The sequence below is a fragment of the Macaca nemestrina genome, chromosome 1 (assembly GCF_043159975.1).
Source record: "Macaca nemestrina isolate mMacNem1 chromosome 1, mMacNem.hap1, whole genome shotgun sequence".
NCBI lineage: Eukaryota > Metazoa > Chordata > Mammalia > Primates > Cercopithecidae > Macaca > Macaca nemestrina.
In genome coordinates, this window is record NC_092125.1 from 214,290,893 (window position 1) to 214,311,334 (window position 20,442).

General features: G+C 49.3%; 1 protein-coding gene across 4 annotated transcripts in view; it reads left to right on the forward strand.

Annotated features, from left to right (window-relative positions):
* The window catches only part of LOC105483105 (transmembrane and coiled-coil domains 4), a 122,464-nt gene that overhangs the window by 57,683 nt on the left and 44,339 nt on the right, over nucleotides 1-20,442 (forward strand). For all 4 annotated transcript variants that reach the window (XM_071099359.1, XM_011743751.3, XM_011743752.3 and 1 more), the window contains exons 10-12: nucleotides 4,446-4,610; nucleotides 5,440-5,576; nucleotides 9,722-9,806. In XM_071099359.1, the coding sequence (XP_070955460.1) occupies nucleotides 4,446-4,610; nucleotides 5,440-5,576; nucleotides 9,722-9,806 (387 nt within the window). The remainder of the gene's footprint in view (nucleotides 1-4,445; nucleotides 4,611-5,439; nucleotides 5,577-9,721; nucleotides 9,807-20,442) is intronic.

Genomic DNA, 20,442 nt, shown 5'->3' on the forward strand with positions numbered 1-20,442 from the left:
GCCCATCATCTCTCCATCCATCTATCCACCTACCCAACCACCCACCCCCCTGTCCATTCACCCATCCATCCACCCATCCATCCACCCATTCATCCACCCATCCATCCATCCATCCACCCACCCACCCTTCTACCTATTCACCCATCCACCCACCCACCTGTTTATCCATCTACCCACCCATTTAACCATCCTTCTATCTATCCATCCATTCATCTACTCTTCTACCTATCTACCTGTCCACCCACTCACCTGTCTACCCACCCATCAACCCGTCCATCCATCCACACTTCTACCTGTCTATCCATGCGCCCACCCATCCATTCATCCATCCACCCTTCTCCCTATCCACCCATCCGCCCACCCATCTATTAATCCATCCACCCATCCACCTATCTGTCCATGTAGCAGTATTTATAAACCACTGTACTTACCATGTGTCATATACTGAACCAGGTCTTAGGAATTCAGCGGTGAGCAGCACAGTCATGGCCTCTAGTCCCACAGAACATACAGCCTAAGATAGAAGACAGACCAAGTAACTAAATGGGAGCTTTATGGATGGCACAATAGGGGAAGGACAGGGTTTTTTCTGGGGAAGGTTCTGAAGGAAGTGACATTTAGGCTGAGGGCTAGCTGGGAGTTAGCCCAATAAACCAGGAGCAGAAAGTGTATTCCAGGCCAAAGGACAGCAGGTGCAAAGGCCCAGTGGTTTGAAAGAACCAAAAGAGCACAGGATGGCACAGGATGGCAGCAGGGAGCCAGAAGGCAGGAATGTGGGTGGAGCCAGACCACGCAGGAGCGTGTGAGCTGTGGCAAGAAGTTTGAATTTGTCCTCAGAGCAAGTGGAAGATAGCAAAGGACTTTAAGCACGTGAGTGGGAGATCAGTATGTGTTGGCTACATGACCTCAGCAGGTTATGTAACTTCTCTGTATCTCAGCTACTTCATTTGTAAAGTGGAACGAATTATTGCCACCTTTTCAGAATGCTGCAAAGATTAAGTGAGGAAATGCATGAACATCACGTGGTTTCTCGTTGGCATGACGCAACCTTAGTTCCCTTTGCTGTTCTAATTTGAACGTGCATATTTTGGGGGATTCTAGCCAGGGTGGCATTGAGGACTCACACCATGGTCCACTTGTTGCTTGGCTGACCCCTGCAAGTGCCCAGCGAGAGGCTCAACAAACAACAAACACTGCATCCCTTAGAGAAAGAGCAGGGTGAGCGCAGGAATCCTAAACGTCCCAACCTGGCCACTCAGGCACACCCCCTCGGAGCCTCCTGGGTTCCCAAGTCTCTGACCTGAGGACAGAAGTCGCAGATCTGCCAAACCACGCAGAAGAAAGCCAGCGAAAAACGTCTAGAGGTGTCATCAGGCGCCAGGTCTTATTGGTGCGTGACCGCCAGGCCCCACCCATGCACAGAGGTCACTAGCGTTCAGTGAGCGCCTCCTTCACACCTACCCTGAGTCTGGCATTTTACCAGCACAGTAGGAACTTGGTATGGTTACCTCCTAGAAACCTCACTTCCACCCTCCGAGGTGAGGCTGTTCGGACCCTGAACTGTTGGAAGAGGAACCCTGGCAGGAGAGTAGCAGATGCAGAATTCAAACCCAGGTCTCCTGATCCAATGCCCAGGGTTTCCTTTCATTTGTTTTCATTTTACCATGCTACAGGAGGGAGCAAGAACAAGAGCCCAGGTAAAGGAATTTGCAAGTCTGGCAGGCATGGAAAGCAAAGTCTTTTCTTCATTTTGCCCCCGTTTGTTTAGTTTGCCCCAGGTTAAAGGTCAAGTTCGTTTGTGGATGAGGAAAGTCTTCACTGATCTCCAGCAGTCTAGTGTGGTGGGGCACCCAGGGAAAGGACTAGGTAAAAGAAATATAATCAAGCTACAGAAAGTTTCAGAAGGAAAAAATATCATGTATTCCTACCTCCTCGAGAGCCAGGAAAAGAAGCCTTACCATCACTAGGTTGCTTTTTCTATGTGATAGGAATAACCAGACTTTCTTTGGCCCACCCCTTTATTAGTCTTGATTATGTACAATAAAGATAAAAACTTTGTAGCCAACGACCAAGCCCTTCATATGCACTGGCTCATTTAGCTCCTCACTTCAGTCCAGGGAAGGGGCCATCATTCGCCCTCCCATTTTCCAGATGAGGAAACTGAGGCTCATAAGGGGTGCCCAGGGTCACCCAGCTAGTCAGGGGCAGGGGCAGGATTCACCCCCATTCTGTCTGGCTCCACAGCCCACATTCTTGACCACGGGACAGCACAATGCAGTAGAGCACTTTACAGTTTATACAACACCTTTTTATTTTTTTTATTTCTTTTATTTTTTTTTTATTTCTTTTTTTTTTTTTTGAGACGAAGTCTTGCTCTATCACCAGGCTGGAGTGCAGTTGCGCAATCTCGGCTCACTGCAACCTCCGCCTCCCGGATTCCAGCGATTCTCCTGCCTCAGCCTCCTGAGTAGCTGGAATTACAGGCACGTGCCACCACGCCCAGCTAGTTTTTTTAGTAGAGACGGGGTTTCACCATGTTGGCCAGGATGGTCTCGATCTCTTGACGTCGTGATCTACCCACCTCGGCCTCCCAAAGTATACAACGCCTTCTGCAACATCTCATGTGATCCCCACCACACCCATGAGTCAGATGTTATTATTCCATCCTTACAAATGTGGAAACCAAGGGTCAGAAGGACACTGTGCCTTGCTGTGAGTCACACCAGTGGAAGCCATCGAGCTGGGTTCAGAACCCAGGCTGGCATCAAACCCGTGCTCCTCGCTGTCCTGGGCCCATCTCCTCTCTCGGGGCTGACCATCACCTTATTCATAATGAGAGGCAATTGATCCCCAAGTTGTTGCTGAGCTGAGACAGGGTCCCCACAGAGGGAGGGGAGCAGCTGCAGGGTTGTCCTTGTGCAGACGTGGCACCCTGCAGGTAAGGATGAGCTTTGGGGCAGGCAGGTAGAGGCCTGAGGTTGATGCTCAGAACCTGCAGGCCGCCCCAGGAAGCTATCTCCACCCCTCCATTCCCACATGGTGTTTAATGAGCACTTACTGTGCGTCACATCACCAGGCTTTGGGAATATAGTGTTTGATAAAACAGACTGTAGGAGAGGCACACGTCAAACAGGATGTGAAAATAGTGAATAATTACAGACTGTGATAAGAACTTACGGGAAAAGTGGAGGGTGCGTTTGATTTGTCAGAGGAGCCGGGAAGGCTTCCCCATGGAAGAGGCGTTTGGACTGGAATCTCAAGGACAAGTGGTAGTAATCTAGGGGAACTGATGTATGATCTGGGAGCTCATGAAGGGTTTTAGGCAGGAGTGGGAGAAGATTTGTGTTTTGAAAAAGTCACTTGCGCTGGGCGCAGTGGTTCACGCCTATAATTCCAGCACTTTGGGAGGCTGAGGCGGGTGGATCACTTGAGGTCAGGAGTTCGAGACCAGCCTGGCCAATATGATGAAACCCCGTCTCTACTAACAATATACAAAAATTAGCTGGGTGTGGTGGTGGGTGCCTATAATCCCAGCTACTCAGGAGGCTGAGGTAGGAGAATCACTTGAACCCAGGAGGCGGAGGTTGCAGTGAGCCAAGATGGTGCCAGTGCACTCCAGACTGGGAAACAAAGCAAAACTCTGTCTCAAAAAAAGAAAAGGAAAACCACTTGGGCCACAAGCAGAAATGCATGGGGGCCAGATTAGGGGCCCCTCTGTGCTCCTATCCTGAAGGCAGCCAGGTGGGCAAGGAAGGAGGGGATGAGGGAGGCAGGTGTCATGGTTATACTTTCCGACTTGACATCGACCGCTACAGTGGTGCCGTCTCATCCTCCTCCCGTGGGTCATTTGATATTTATATTTCCTCAGTGAGAAAATTGAGGCTCAGGAAAATTAGATGACCCAGGAAGATGATAACAGAGCCGGGCTCAAACACCTCTTCCCCAAATTTCTAGCTATCTCCCAGGCCATGTTTGTCAAATCAAGATGCCGCAGACTTACAGCGCCGCACTGCTTGTCCCATTGTGTGCTCTCGTTCTATGTCATGAGCAGCTTAATGCCAGAATTATTTCAGCATGAGAGAAAATAACCCTTTACATATATCATAGTTCAAACACACTTCATTCCTATACCTTCCCTATGAAGGGAGATAAACCATCTTCCCACTTCACATAGAAGCAAAGCGAGGCTCAAGGTGAGATAGTGATGTGGCCAGGGTCACCTGGCTTCTAGTGAATGCAGGAGCTGGGATTCAAGCCCAGCCTGCTGACTCACTGGGCTGCACAGAGCTCTGTTAGCTCTGCTGACAGCTGCCACTCATTGGCAGGGGGTGGCCTCTTGTCTTCCAACAGGGGTGAGTGGTCCTGGTGCTGCCTGTCTGGGGTGATGGGGTGGGGCATTCTCTGCCACAGACAAGAGAGACTTCACCTACCTGTGATCTCCCCAGGCACCTTCAGTGCCCCATGGGCCGCCCTGGCCCATAGCCGTGAGCAGTACTGCCTGGCCTGGGAAGCCAAGTACCTGATGGAGCTCGGCAATGCCCTGGAGACCATCCTCAGTGGTCTCGCCAACATGGTGGCCCAGGAGGCTCTAAAGTACACAGTATTGTCTGGTAAGCCCCCCTACCTGCCCCACAACAACAGCATGCCCAATGCCTTCATCCCACAGTGGTGGCATAGTTTTGCATGCCCAAAACCCCCAGGGCATGCACCATGCTGGACCCTAGGAACACAGAGAGGTTAAGGCCGCATTCCTGTCTGGGAGAAGTTTATGATCCCTATGGAGAGAAGACAGGTAAACAGCCAGTCGCATGATCTGTCTGTCAGCTATTGCTGCGTGACAAGCCACCCCAAAACTCTGTGGGATGTTTACTGTAAAGTTCAGGAGCCAGGAGGCTGGAGTTGGCGGATCTTAGCTGGGCCTATGGGGTCAGCTGACCGTCCACCAATCAGTGCTGGCCTTGTCTGGGGCGACTCGGCTCTGCTCCATTTGTCTCTCATCCTCCTGCTGGGATGAACAGGCAAGCCATGTCAATGACGGAAGCGCAAGAGGCTAGCCCTGATGCACAAGTCCACTTCAAGCCTCACATCTACTAATGTCTTTGGCAAAAGCAAGTAATATGACTGAGTCTAGAGGGGATGGGCAGGGCAGGGGGCCCCCCCTGCAGAGTTATGAGGCAAAGTGGGAGGGTACAAGGTGTGGAGACGAATTGGGGCCATCTCACACGTAACAAGGACTTGAGCAGAAGGGATTGAGTCCGTATATCAGAAATTCATGAGTTTCAGATTGCTTTGCTCGTTAGCAGTTCGACAATACTTGGCAAGCTTACAGGTCCAAGTTAGAGACTGCATGCATTCGTTCCAGCATCTGTTAGCCAGTCACTTCCCTAGTAGGACCCTGTGAAGGGGGCCATTCCCTTCATCACTATCTCACCTCCCCAGGCATTGTGGCTGCCCTGACCTGGCCAGCCTCACTCCTCAGTGTCGCCAATGTCATCGACAACCCGTGGGGGGTATGTCTCCATCGATCAGCAGAGGTTGGCAAGCACCTGGCGCACATCCTGCTTTCCCGGCAGCAGGTACCTGGGAATGGCTGTGTGGGCGTGGCATGGGGCAAGAGGGGAAGTCAGGGACTGACTTGTTCACAGACATCAGCCTTAGAGGCAAGGCTACTTGGAGGAGGGGCAAGGCTACTTGGAGGTGACCCAGTGGTTTTTTGGGGATGAGGAGTCCTTGCTGCCCCTCCAGTTCAAGTAATGAATGTGTCCTAGGATGAACAGTAAGAATTACAGACTTTGCAGCTCTAGCAGGTATTTAGGTGAGGACTGAATAACAGGGGCATCTGCAGGTAGGAACAAGTCTGGGGGACTCTGGCAGAAGCAAAAGTGGCTCCTGGGTGGCAGCTCTTCATTCAAGCGTTGAGGATAATCGTTGGGCTCACTGGGGCGATATTTCAGTGGAAACCTCTGACTCAGTTTGCAGTGAAGCCAGTAAAATGAATAAGACCAGGTGCCTCAGCTGGCCACCAGTGGAATTCCCACATGCTGGTAGCCTGGTGTGCCTTCCCAGAAGTGTAAAGCTACTTTGTGAGGTCATCTTCGGTGGTCTAAATACCGTGGAAAATGGTTAGGAAGAGACATCATCGTAATACTTTTTAAATTTGAGTCTAGTAAAGATGTACTTACCAACAGAATAAAACCATCCCCTTCAAAATAAACTCGAGTGAATGGAGACAAAAGCTTGAGAAATAGTACCAGAAATGACTGCATTGTCAGGATTTGTTTTGGCTGGAAGTGGGAGAAAACCCAAAATAACAATGGCTTAAACAAGGTAGAAGCTTATTTTCCTGGAGAAGCCTAGCAAGGTTGCCTAACAGCCTGCCGTGGTGCAGAGGCCCAGGTTCCTGCTACCTTGTTGCTCTGTGGTCTTGACCTTGTATCCAAGATGGCATCATCTGAGCTCCAGGGAGCAGGAGAAAGGAAGAACTGAAGAAGAACCAGGAAAGCCTTACAACATTTCAGCTGGTGTCTTGCTGGCCAGAGCCTAGTCACATGACCATTCCTAGCTGCCACAGAAGCTGGGAAATACAGTACTTATTCTAAGTGACGATGAACCCAGCTGAAATTCAATTACTATGGAAAAAAAGGGAGGATGGATGCTGAGGGACGACAACTAGCAGTTCCTGCCATGCAGGTAAACTGCTTGAGAAACTGGCCACCCGCTTCAATCCCTGTGTCTTTGTCACAAGAAACAGAAAAGTCCTTTGGCAGGCTTGACTCTAAGGCAAAGGCCAAAGTGGCATTGGCTTAGAGAAGATAGAAGTTTGTTCTCTCCCAAGGAACAGTCTGGGGGTCAGCATCTGGGGCAAGCTGATGTGTTCATTTCCTACTGCCACTGTAACAAATTACCACAAATTTACCCGCTGAAAACAGATTTACTATTTTACAGCTCTGGAGGTCAAAAGGCAAAAATGCATGCCTTAGGGAGGGTCCCCTTTCCTTGCCTTTGCCAGCTTTCAAAGGCCCCATTCCTTCACCGTCAAAGCCAGCTGTGTAACACCTTGAAATCTCCCTATTCCTCAGCTTCCATCGTCACATCACCTTCTGTCTAACTGATGCCTCCTGCCTCCCTCTTGTAGGGACGCTTGTGATGACCTTGGCTCCTCCCAGATAATCCAGAATCATCTCCCCATCTGAAGATCCTAAACTTAATCACGTCTGCAAAAATCCTTTGTTGGCCTCGTGGGCAAGGTGGTTCATGCCTATAATCCTAGCACTTTGGGAGGCCAAGGCAGGCAGATTGCTTTAGCCCAAGAAACCGGCCTGGGCAACACGATAAACCCTGTCTCCACAAAAAATACAAAAATTAGCTGGGTGTGGTAGCTTATGCCTGTAGTCCCAGCTGTTTAGGAGGCTAAGGTGGGAGGATCACTGGAGCCCAGGAGGTGGAAGCTGCAGTAAGCTGTGATTGCATCGCTGTACTCCAGCCTGGATGACAGAGTGGGACCCTGTCTCAAATAAATAAATAACAAAGGGCCAGCCGGGCACAAGTGGCTCATGCCTGTAATCCCAGCACTTTGGAAGGCCGAGGCACTCAGATCACCTGAGGTCAGGAGTTCAAGATCAGTCTGGCCAACATAGTGAAACCCTGTCTCTACTAAAAATACAAAAATCAGCTGGGCGAGGTGGTGTGCACCTGTAATCCCATCTCCTCGGGTGGCTGAGGCATGAGAATCACTTGAACCTGGGAGGCAGAGGTTGCAGTGATCCCAGATCGTGCCACTGCACTCCAGCCTGGGCGACAGAGTGAGACTCCATCTCAAAAATAAATAAATAGGCCAGGTGCAGTGGCTCACGCCTAATAATCTCAGCACTTGGGGAGTCTGAGGCAGGTGGATTGCTTGAGGTCAGGAGTTGGAGACCAGCTTGGCCAACATGGTGAAACCCTGTCTCTACTAACAATACAAAAAAAAAAAAAATTAACTGAGTGTGATGTCACGTACCTGTAGTGCCAGCTACTCAGGAGGCTGAGGCAGGAGGATCGCTTGAGCCCGGGAGGTGGAGGTTTAAGTGAGCTGAGATCACACCACTGCATTTCATTCAGCCTAGGCAACAGAGCAAGACTGCATCTCAAAAAAAATAATTAATTAAAATAAAATAAATAATAAATAAATAACAAAGGCCCTTTGCTGTACAAGGCAACATTCACAGGTTCCAGGGATTAGGATGAACACATCCATGGGGAGGCATTATTCTGTCTCCCACATGGGCAGCTTCGTAATATTGGAAGTCCAGCCTCCTTCACTCTCCTGGCCTCTCATCCTGAGCACTGGGCTTCTCTCTCTTTTTTTTTTTTTTGACGGAGTCTCACTCTATCACCCAGGCTGTAGTACGGTAGCGTGATCTCAGCTCACTGCAACTTCCGCCTCCCAGGTTCACTGATTTTCCTGTCTCAGCCTCCCGAGTAGCTGGGACTACAGGTGCCTGCCACCACACCTGGCTAATTTTCGTATGTTTTTAGTAGAAATGGGGTTTCACCGTGTTGGCCAGGCTGGTCTCAAACACCTGACCTCAAGTGATCCGCCCGCCTTGGCCTCCCAAAGTGCTGGGATTACAGGCATGAGCCACCATGCCTGACCGGGCTTCTCTCTTGTCCAAGACAGATCTTCCCGCATTACGTGTGTGTTTCAGACAGTGGGAGGTAGGGAAGTAGGGATGAGGAGTATGCCTAGAAGTCACAACTTTTGCTTGCCTTCAGTCCCTTGGCTAAGTCTCAGCCCTGTGGCCACCCCCAGCTACGGAGGAGTCAGGGACACTTCGTCTTTGGCTGTGTGGCCACATGCCCAGTCAAACTCAGGAGTAAAGGACAAAGGGGAGAATGATATTGGGCAGCAGCCAGCAGGGTTGGCACAAAGCTCCTGCAGGATTTGAATACTGTTTAACAAAGGATTTTCTACTGTGGTAAGTGGAGTGGTGTGGGAGTGTGGAATACGTGTATTGGCTCAAAACCAAGGAAAAGGAATAGACTGATAAAACCAGGCTGGGCATCCAGAGTTCATCCACTCCCCTCATCTCCTTCCGTGTAAGCTTGTACCCAGACACCCCCAGATAACTTTCATTTTCTTTAGAGTCTTCACATAATGAGTTGCCTTTACTACAAGTCCTTAAGTCAGAAAATTCCTCTTTCTATCTGACTTACTACCTTATCTTGTCACTTAGAGCCAATATTTTGTGCCCCACCTTCCTATCTAGAAACAGAACAGTTGTCCCTCCCTTGTCACTCTTGCCTTTTTACCCCTCACACCCGGGGGTGCCTTCTGTCTAATCTCCCCAGCTCCAGAAGGGGTCCCGCAGCACTGCAGCCATTTGCCACAAGGCAGATCAGTCCAAGGGAAGTTGCTCTTGTAATTGACTAGCCCCGTCTCCTGGGGAAGATGAGATGGTGGCTGGGTAATGGTTTGAGATGAAAGGGAATTAACCCAGCCGGGGGCTGCCTGTTGGCCTTGGAGGAAGCCAATTTCAGCAGCAGGTGCACTCCTGCATAAATGAGGGTCCTGACTCTGCTGATTAAGACATCAGAGCTCAGGGACCGCAATAGCACATGCATGATTCATTAGATGAGAATCAGGTAATAAGGAACGTGCAAAGGCTGCCCTCCTCAGGCCTGATGTTTTGCTATAACTGGCTGTATTCCCTCCAGACACCTGTGTCCTTTTTCCCTTCAGGGCCGGCGACCTGTCACCTTGATTGGCTTCAGCCTGGGAGCCAGAGTCATCTACTTCTGTCTTCAGGAGATGGCTCAGGAGAAAGGTGAGCATGGATTATTGACACAGACAGAAATCCCTTCACAAGCTCGTTCCCCGGGACAGAGGTTCTGGGCCAGGGGCCATGAGCCTTGCAAAATGTGTTCCCAGTTCTTAGAAATAATAGTTAAAAGTTAAAAATAGTTTAAAAATCAAGAAAAATCATCATCAAACTTTGGAAAATTATTTTTTGTACATACATTAGAGTAGATGCAAGATGGACCATCCTGTAATAATGACACTGGCTTTTGCATCCTGATGCACTTTCTCAAGTGGGAATGAAGGGGACAAGAAGTTCAAAATCAAGGTGTCGGCAGGCCCACGTTCCCTCTGAAGGCTCTAGGGGAGGATTTTTCCTGTCTCTTCCAGCTTCTTGTGGCGGCCAGCAGTCCTTAACATTCCTTGGCTTGTAGACACATCATTCCAGTCTCTGCCTGTTGTCTTCTCTTCTCTCATAAGGACAGACAGTCATTGGATTTAGGGCCCACTCTCTTCCAGGGTGATCCCATCTCAAGATCATTTACTTAATTATATCTGCAAAGACCCTTTTACCAGATAAGGTCACATTCACAGGTTCTGGGTGGACATATCTTCTGGGAGTTCACCATTCAACCACACACAGACACCTTTGGGAGTGTGTCATGCTTCCAGTGTCATCCTTTCTGTGCAAGGCAGTGAAAAGCTTGAGGGCCCCTGCTCCTGGCCTTGGGTAGGTGAGGTCTCCAGGGCAGAATGCTGGTTTTGGACAGATCTGCCAGCAGGGACTGCCTCTAGGAGGGGCTGGCTGGGAGAGTGAGTTGCCGAGCCTGGGGCACCTGGAGTGGTTCACTGCTCCTGGGACGTGAGCTCACCTTCTCTCAGTGGAATGTAGCAGCGGCAGGACTCTGAAGGCAAGAGAAGGAACTCAGAAAGAAATTGCTGAACCTGGAAGCGGAGGGTGGATGGGAGAGAAGTGTTGGAACTTAATATGATTTGGCTGTGTCCTCACCCAAATCTCATCTTGAATTGTAGCTCCCATAATCCCCGCATGTCGTGGGAGGGACATGGTGGGAGGTAATTGAATCATGAGGGCAGGTTTTCCCCGTGCTATTTCTATGATAGTGAATAAGTCTCACGAGATTTGATGGTTTTATAAAGGGCAGTTCCCCTGCACGCGTTCTCTTGGTTGCCGCCATGTAATACATGCCTTTGCTTCTCCTTTGCCTTCCACCATGATTGTTATTTGTTGCTGCAAAACAGTCTCTCCAAACACGGTGGCCAAAAGCAGCAATAACTGATCATCTCTCACAATTCTATGAGTTGACAAGACCGTTTCCCTTTCCTGCCTGGGCTTAGTCATACAGTTGTAGTCAGAGCTGGAACACCCAGAAGGTCCAAGTTGACCTCACTCGTGTATCTGGCCATCGGTGCCGGTTTGTCGGCCAATGCAGACTCCTCCCTGCTCTCCAAATCTACGTCTCCCGGGGAAGCCTTTGAAAAGTTGCCATCCTCTCTGCTGTCATCATTTTGCTTCTTTCCTTGTCATCTTTCCCTCTCTGGCAGCAAACCATCTATCTGCCAGGCTCATTACCTAGAGAGATGTAGTCTTATTAATAGAACTGATTCTTCATTTAGAGGAGAAGGCATGTCTCTGCCTCCAGCTAGCATAAATGCTATGTTAACTTAAGATCGTTAGTACAGCCAAGCCTTTAATTCCCCTGCCAAACAAATTGAATTAATTACCATTAACCATTTGGCTATGGTAACCGGAAGTGAGGTTGACTATCAGCTGTCCCCAGCATGTGAGGCTGGAAACTGGAAAGAGGGAAGAGGAAGGCAGGTGGCCTCTTGGTGATAGGGCTGGTTAGTGTGACACTGGGAAGTTCCTGCAATACAACCTTCTGGGGGATGGTTCCCAAAGCAGCTTCCTTCCAGCGTCTTTCCTGCTTGCTGCTCCCACCCCTGGATCCTCATGGCCCATGGGTGAGATTTGGGTTTTGGTATTAGGCAGACCTAGATTTGGCTGCTAGCTTTGCCACTGAGTAGCTGTCAGACCTTGGGCTAGTCACTTAACCTCCCTGGGCCTCAGCTTCCTCAAAGGATATGAGCTTTGTGCACTTACCTCAAAGGATCATGGGGGGATGACATAATGAATGTGAAAGTTCCCTGGCCCCAATTTGGGTACCGTTAGTAAATGTCTTCTGAATTCCAACCTGAGGATCTACCATGCACAGGGAACCGTGGTGAGTGTCGTATAGATGTCAGAACTTGTCATTTTGTTTCTGCTCTCCAGCCCCACATTAGACATGAACTCCAGGTAGGCAGGGTCTGCCTTGAGCCCCGCCGCCCCCACCCCCAGTGCCCACCGCAGTGTCCAGTGCACTGTGAGTGGTCAGGAAGGTGGAGGAGCTGGACTTTGGGTGAGGGAATGAGGCATGTGCTGCTGTGCCCATGAGCTAGTGTAGACCCACCACCAGGTCAAAGGCAGGCTGTGTTCAGATCACATTCCTTCCTCACCGCAGCCACAAGAGGGAGGTTCCGCCAGTCTCCCTGCTTCAGATGAGAAAACTGAGGCTGAGAGGTGAAGCGACGAGAATCCTAAGTGCCAGGATTCAGGCCCAGGGAGTCTGGCCCTGGAGCCCTCCCTCCTAACCACTATGCTGTATTTGGCAGAGGGCAGCTGGACTAGGGTAGGGCATCCCAGAGGGTTGGCCAGCACAGGCAAAGGCGGGGCTCTCAGGGATGTCTAGAAATGGTGGCATCTGGTGTCTCTGCAGCCCACGTAAGAGGCCCCCCACCTGGGGTGGTAGGAAATGCTAACAGGTGAGGGCGGGAGCCTGGCACTGTGCCAGGCTAAGGAGTTGGAAACAACTGATTCAATGCTGGGGAAAGATTGAGGTCTTTAAACTGTGGAGTGAATGAGTAACTGAGTGGATCTTGCCAAGGAGGACCTGGGGCGCTGGTGCTGGGCACCCTACAGTTCACACACATGCACGCACACACACACACACCTGCACACATTCATACACGCATCTGCACACACTCATACGGCAGCAACTCGGCAGATCCCAAGGGCCTCTAACGCCCCCGCCATTCTCTAGATCAGTGCAGATGTTCCAGCATGAGTCACAGGGCCCCACTCATGATCTGCCTTCAACACCTTCCCCTGCCTCTCTCCACCTCACACGCCGGGCTCCAGCAGACCAAGCTGGATTTCCAGACAATGTTCCCTCTTGGTCCATCCTCTGTATCTCCTTTTCTAGATAGTTCCTACTCATTTCTCAGGTCTCACTGTGTCTGGAAATTTTCCCTCCAATAATAACGATAATAGTAGTAGTAGTAGCAGTAGCGGTAACCACAGCAGCACACACTTCTGGAATACACTGTGTTTTCATGCACCAGACACAGTTCTAAGGTCATCATATGTATTATTTCATGGAATCCTTCCAACAGCTCTGTGAGGTAGGTACTATTATCACATCCATTTTACAGAGGAGGAAAGAGAAATGCAGAGCGCAGGGATTTGTCCGAATCACACGGCTGGGAGGTGGCAGAGCAGGCAGTCTGGTCGGAGATTGTGCGGTCTTCACCCTGTGCTAGACTGTCTCTCCAAGCCACACTCCATTCTTCCCTGAACATCTTTCCCAGCACTGGCCTGTCTCCCTGTTATTCCTCCTGCTTGCTCATCTGTCTTTCCAGTCCACCGGTAATTGTCACCTGGAAGTACACATCAGCACCACGCAGGCAATTCTTTTCCCAAATATATATATATATATATATATATATATATATATATATATATATATATATATATATATGAGGCCCCTATGTGGAAGGGATCAGGCACCTCTATTTTGGAAATAGCTCCCCTGGGCAATTGTTTGTGTAGCCTGGCCAACACACAGGGCAAAAGTGGGCAAGGGCCCTGTTTCTCCTTCTTGTCACTGTATCCCTAGCCTATCACAGTGCCTGGCACATACGAGGTGCTTGATGGACACATGACCCAAGAGCCAAGTGAAGGAATCGATTCTGCATGTCAGGGACAGCGCATGCCCTGCTCAGTCGTGTGTGTCCCCAGTGCTTGGCACAGATGAGGACAAACATTTGAGGGTAGAAGGGAGTCCTTTTAACGTGGGCACCACAGGTCTTCAGCATTTTATTTAGAAAACTTTTTTTTTTTTTTTTTTTCCTGAGACAGAGTTTCGCTCTTGTTGCCCAGGCTGGAGTGCAATGGCACGATCTCAGCTCACTGCAACCTCTGCCTCCCAGGTTCAAGCAATTCTGCCTCAGCCTCCTGAGTAGCTGGGACTACAGGCTCCTGCCACCACGCCCAGCTAATTTTTTGTATTTTTAGTAGAGATGGGGTTTCACCATGTTAGTCAGGCTGGTCCCAGACTCCTAACCTCGAGTGATCCACCTGCCTTGGCCTCCCAAAGTGCTGGCTTTACAGGCGTGAGCCACCGCGCCTGGCCTGGAAAACTTCTGTATTGACAGATGAGTAGGTAATAAGCAAAAACGAAAAAAGAAAAGAGAGAGAGAGAGGAAAAAAAAGAAAACTTCTGTGTTTTAAAAGAAATAGAAGAAACTAGCATATGAAGCTTTCCAAATGACAAGAATTTGATAGGAATCTGACTCCAAGATGAACCCAGTGGACAGAAGTGCAGCTGGCATTTTCCCGCCTGTTGTCACCTTCAGAAGGAAGAACTTGGGCACAGAAAACTCTAAACACAGTCTATTTATTTATTTATTTATTTATTTATTTATTTATTTATTTAGAGACGCAGTCTCGCTGTGTCGCCCAGGCTGGAGTGCAGTGGCGTGATCTCGGCTCACTGCAACCTCTGTCTCCTGGGTTCACGCCCTTCTCCTGCCTCAGCCTCCCAAGTAGCTGGGACTACTGGTGCCTGCCACCAAACCCGGCTAATTTTTTTTTATATTTTTAGTAGAGACAGGGTTTCACCGTGTTAGCAAGGATGGTCTCCATCTCCTGACCTCGTGATCTGCCCGTCTCAGCCTCCCAAAGTGCTGGGATTACAGGCATGAGCCACTGTGCCCGGCCACAGACTTTATCTTTTAAAGACAGGGTCTCCCTGTGTTGCCCAGGCTGGTCTCAAACTCCTGGTCTCAAGTGATCCTCCTGCCTCAGCTTCCCACAGCACTGGGATTACAGGCATGAGCTGCCATGCCCAACCCCCACAGTATTATTATTCAGCCTGATAGTTTCCCCCCTTATTTCATAACATCCCATCCCTGTCTCATTCATCATCTAGACAGGAGGTGAGAAAAGATGCTGGTCATCCTCTGCCTTGACCTTGGTCAAGAACACACTGAGGCTAGGTCCAGTGGCTCATGCCTGTAATCTCCATACTTTGGGAGACTGAGGTGGGAAGATTGCTTGAGCCCAGGAGTTCAAGACCAGCTTGGGCAACATAATTTGCCTCTACAAAAAATTAGGCAGGCATAGTGGCACGTGCATGTAGTCCCAACTTGGGAGGCTGAGGCAGGAGGATCACTTGAGCCCAGGAGGCTGAAGATGCAGTGAGTCATGATCGTGCCACTGCACTCCAGCCTGGGTGACAGAGCAAAAGCCCCACTGAGAGGGGTCTGTTCCTTAGTTGGCCATGGCTTATTCCAAATGTGAGCAGCAGGTGTGCGCACATTCATAGACTTGTAGCCAGCTCTCTCTGTGGGACAGAAGGCAGCCCCTCCCATGCAGGTGGGTGCACAGGCCCTACTCCAGTTTAAAAGTCCCACTGCCCATGCCGGCCTTCACAGCATCACAGCATTTCCAGGTGGAAGGAAGATCTCTCTGATGCTAGATCTCGAAGCCATTTAAATCCCCAATTTTCCTTTTTCTTTCCAGAGTGTAAGGGAACTCCTGATGGTTTGTAGAAATGGGGAGTTGAAAACTCACCCACTGCAGAGGGGAACAGAAAGGTCCTGATCCCGAGAGCCAAGCACTCAAGTGTGACCTCCCCGCTTTGGGGACCTGAGGCCAAGGAAGCTGGTGGGGACCAGAGCAGAGCCCTTCTCGCTTTAACCCACCCCACAAAGCACAAAGCAGAACAAATCAAAACAGGGACATAGTGACATACTTGTGATCACAAAAATATACACACACTCAGGGCCTGGCCCAGCACCAGGCACTTGCAGGGCATGGCAAGGTACAGGCGTCTGCCGTCGTAGATGACGGGCCGCAGGGCTCTTCCCCGCTGAGAAGCCGCCAGCTTAGTTGCCACAAGTGTGTGAGCTCTGGAGTCCGGGCCTCTGGTTTGAATTCCAAACCCACCACGCACCCAGTCACGTAACCTCTCTGAACTCCACTTACGTGAGACGTGGCCAATAATAGTATCTACAACAGGTTTTTAGGAGGATTGTGTTATAGGCGATAATGCATAGAAATGCTGGCCTATAATAAGAACCCAGAAGTACTTGCTGAGCATTGATAATTTCCTAGAAACTGTTAGTAAATGGGAGTAGGCACGTCATATTATAGCAATCCCTCTGCCATGGATGGCGTGGACCCTGGACCTAGCTGAAGAAAAATTGGCCTCCCACAGGGTCAGGGCCACCAGTTTCCACTCCTTCCCATGGCCACAGCACTTCCTACCCTCTTCGTCAACCATTCGCCTCCCCGGTCCTTGCCTTGTATTACCAGTGGGGCATCTTCACATCTCCGGATGATCAAGATCGTCAATGAATTCTTCACCCTTTGCCCAGGGCTGCTGTTTCACATCTAATTCCTCCCAGCTCCACTGCCTGATTTCAGGCAGCCCTGCTGTTTAACACCCAATTAATCTGCACACTGAGAAGACCCTCTCCTAATTACAGGATAGCTGTCATTATCTGAGTTAAGGGGTGTAAAAGAGGAATTACATTTGAATCCACTAATTGTTTTCTGGAGTCCCCTGAGAGCTAGTAAGGAAATGGAGCAATAAATCCTAGAGTCACCCAGAGCACATAATCCTTCCACCAGCCTCCCCTCTCTACTGTCCCTAACAAAACTTGTCCTTCCTTCTCCCTCCCCAGGAAAAGCTGCCTGTGGAATTAGCTGTCTTCACAGCTTCCTCTCCTTTTTGGGGTGATTCTGCAAACACCAGGGGTGGCTCCTGTAGGGATTGCCACCCTTCCCAAGGTGCCTCTTACAGCCCAGCCTGCCCTTCCCTCAAGCTCAGTGTGGTCAGCTTCCTTTCAAATAAGTGTTGAGACTGCAAGCCCCTTGAGGGCGGGGATTATGTCTGACTCACCTCTGTGCCTCCGGTACCTGGAATAACACCAACAGAGAGTACATGCTCTATAAGTAAATGGAACTGAAATGTTATCAGCATTCACAGTGTATCAGTCAGGATAGCCTAGGTTATGCCACAGTGACAGACATCCCCAATATTGAAGAGATGTGGTACAACAAAGGTGCATTTCTCACTCCTGCTATCTGGGTACCCAGGGGAACTCTGATTGTTGTAGATGCCCAGGTCAAGGGAGTTCTGTATCAACATATGGTTCCTCAGTAGTATACAGAATGTGGTGAGTTATGCACTGGCCCTTAAGGCACCTTTACCCATAAGTAATACAAGTAACTTTTACAGACATTTTCATTGGCCAAAGCAAGGCATGGAAACATTCCTCACATGAAGGAGGAGCCCGTAAATGTCTTCCTACCATGTGGTCAGAGACAGACAGCTAGAACCATTTGGTAAACAGTATACAGCTTATTCCTTTTTTTCTCTCCATACTAAACATTTTTACTGACATTATTTTATTTAATTCTCACAAGAGCCCGTGAAGTAGGCACTGTTTTTTTTGTTTTGTTTTGTTTTGTTTTTTTGAGACGGAGTCTCGCTGTGTCGTCCAGGTTGGAGTGCAGTGATGCGATCTCGGCTCACTGCAAGCTCCACCTCCTGGGTTCATGCCTCAGCCTCCCGAGTAGCTGGGACTACAGGCGCCCGCCACCACACCTAGCTAATTTTTTTGTATTTTTAGTAGAGACAGGGTTTCACTGTGTTAGCCAGGATGGTCTCGATCTCCTAACCTTGTGATTCGCCCACCTCAGCCTCCCAAAGTGCTGGAATTACAGGCGTGAGCCACTGTGCCCAGCCAGTAGGCACTATTTTTTGCTTGTGGTTTTTGTGTGTATGTGTATGGGAACATAGTGGGCAAGTATATTTATGGGATATGTGGGATATTTTGATACAGGCATGCAATGCTTAATAATCACCTCATGGAAAATGGAAAATGGAAAATGGGGTATCCATCACCTCAAGCTTTTATCCTTTGTGTTATGAACAGCACAATTGTACTCTTATATTTTATTTTATTTTATTTTATTTTATTTTTTTGAGTCAGAGTCTCGTCCTGTCACCCTAGCTGGAGTGCAGTGGCGTGATCTCCGCTCACTGCAACCTCCACCTCCCGGGTCAAGAGATTCTCCTACCTCAGCCTCCTGAGTAGCTGGGATTACAGACGCACGCCACCACACCTGGCTAATTTTTGTATTTTTAGTAGAAACAGGGTTTCATCATGTTGGCCAGGTTGGTCTCGAACTCCTGACCTCAGGTGCCCTGCCCACCTCAACCTCGCAAAGTGCTGAGATTACAGGTGTGAGCCACCACACCAGGCCTTTTTTGTTATTTCTAAATGTACAGTTAAATTATTGGCTGGGCACTGTGGCTTACACCTATAATCCCAGCACTTTGGGACGCCAAGGTGGGCAGATCCCTTGAGGCCAGGAGTTTGAGACCAGCCTGGGCAACATGACAAAACCCTGTCTCTACTAAAAATAGAAAAATTAGCCAGGCGTGGTGGCACACCTGTATTCCCCACTACCCGGGAGACAGAGGCATGAAAATCGCTTGAACCTGGCAGGCAGAGGTTGCAGTGAGCCAAGATTGGACCACTGTGCTCCAGCCTGGGCGACACAGCGAGACTCTGTCTCACAAAACAAAATTATTATTGACTGTAGTCACCCTGTTGTGCTATCAAATACTAGATCTTATTCACTCTTTCTAACTACTTGTGGTACCTAGTAACTATCCCCGCAACTTAGTCTATATCCACTACGAGGGCCTCATGGTTCCATAAGGATACCACTAAATGGCAGCTTCTGTTTCCTGAACACACACTAGAACTTCACGGTCAATTAGCAGCCAGAAGACCTTAGTTGGATTCTGGCCTCTGTGATTAATCCTCAGCTAAGGTCTCAGCCAAGGCACCGTTCTCACTGACCCTGTCTCCTTATCTGCAAAACAGGGACATTCCTCTCTTCCCCTACTTTCCCTCACATTACTGCTTGGAGGCTAGAAGTACATCTTGATGGAAAGACAGAGTAGGACAGGCTCTGAGGGTGCTTGGGTGACAGCCCCAGTGTTGGATGGTGTCCGGGAGCCCAGGAACTTCACCAAGGGGCCTTCACGCAGGCAGAGGTAGGAATGGTGCCCAGCACGTTTCCCAGCATAGCAACAGAGCCAAGGCCAGTACACAGCCCTGGATCCAGCCAGGCAGGGAGAAGGGCCAAGGCAGATCTGGGCCAAAGCTCTGGGCTCCTTGACAGCAATTGCCCTCAGACCATGCCCAGTGCCCAGAGAGTCGGAGGAGATGACCTGGTGAAAATGCCCTGAAACAGAGCTGCCCATAAATGGGAATGACATAATAATCATAGTCATAGAAATAGTAGTGTAGCAATAGCCAGCATCTGTGAAGGCCTAGCACTCCGCCCAGTTGTATGTACATTCTCTTCCACCCTCACAACCACCCCATGGGGCCAGTAGTTCTGCCTCCAGTTTCAGATGAGAAGAGTGGATTTAGAGAAAGGTGGAGTAGCTCCCCCTAGAATGAGGATTTTAACATGTCTTTTTCCAACTCCAGAGCTCCTATTTAAAAAAAAGAAATAAAAACAACTTTTTTTTTTTTTTTTTGAGACGGAGTCTCGCTCTGTCACCCGGGCTGGAGTGCAGTGGCTGGATCTCAGCTCACTGCAAGCTCCGCCTCCCAGGTTTATACCATTCTCCTGCCTCAGCCTCCCGAGTAGCTGGGATTACAGGCGCCCGCCAACTCACCCGGCTAGTTTTTTGTATTTTTTAGTAGAGATGGGGTTTCACCGTGTTAGCCAGGATGGTCTCGATCTCCTGACCTCGTGATCCACCCGTCTCAGCCTCCCAAAATGCTGGGATTATAGGCTTGAGCCACCGCGCCCGGCCAAAAACAACTTTTATTTTAGGTTCAGGGGTATATGTGCAGGCTTGTTATGTAGGTAAACTTGTGTCGCTGGGGTTTGTTGTGCAGATTATTTCCTCACCCAGCTACTAGTACAATAGTTACTGCTTCTGATCGTTCCCCTCCTCTCATCCTCCACCTTCAAGTAAGCACCAGTGTCTCTTGTTCCCCTCTTTGTGTTTATGAGTTCTCATCATTTAGCTCCCACTTGTAAATGAGAACGTGAGGTCTTTGGTTTTCTGTACCTGCATTAGTTTGCTAAGGATAATGGCTTCTGGTTCCTTCCATGTTTCTGCAGAGGACATGATCTCACTCATTTTTATGACTGCATCATATTCCACGGTATGTGTATATATATATATATATATATATATATATATATATATATATATATATCACATTTTCTTTATCCAGTCTACCATTGATGGGCATTTAGGTTGATTCCATGTCTTTGC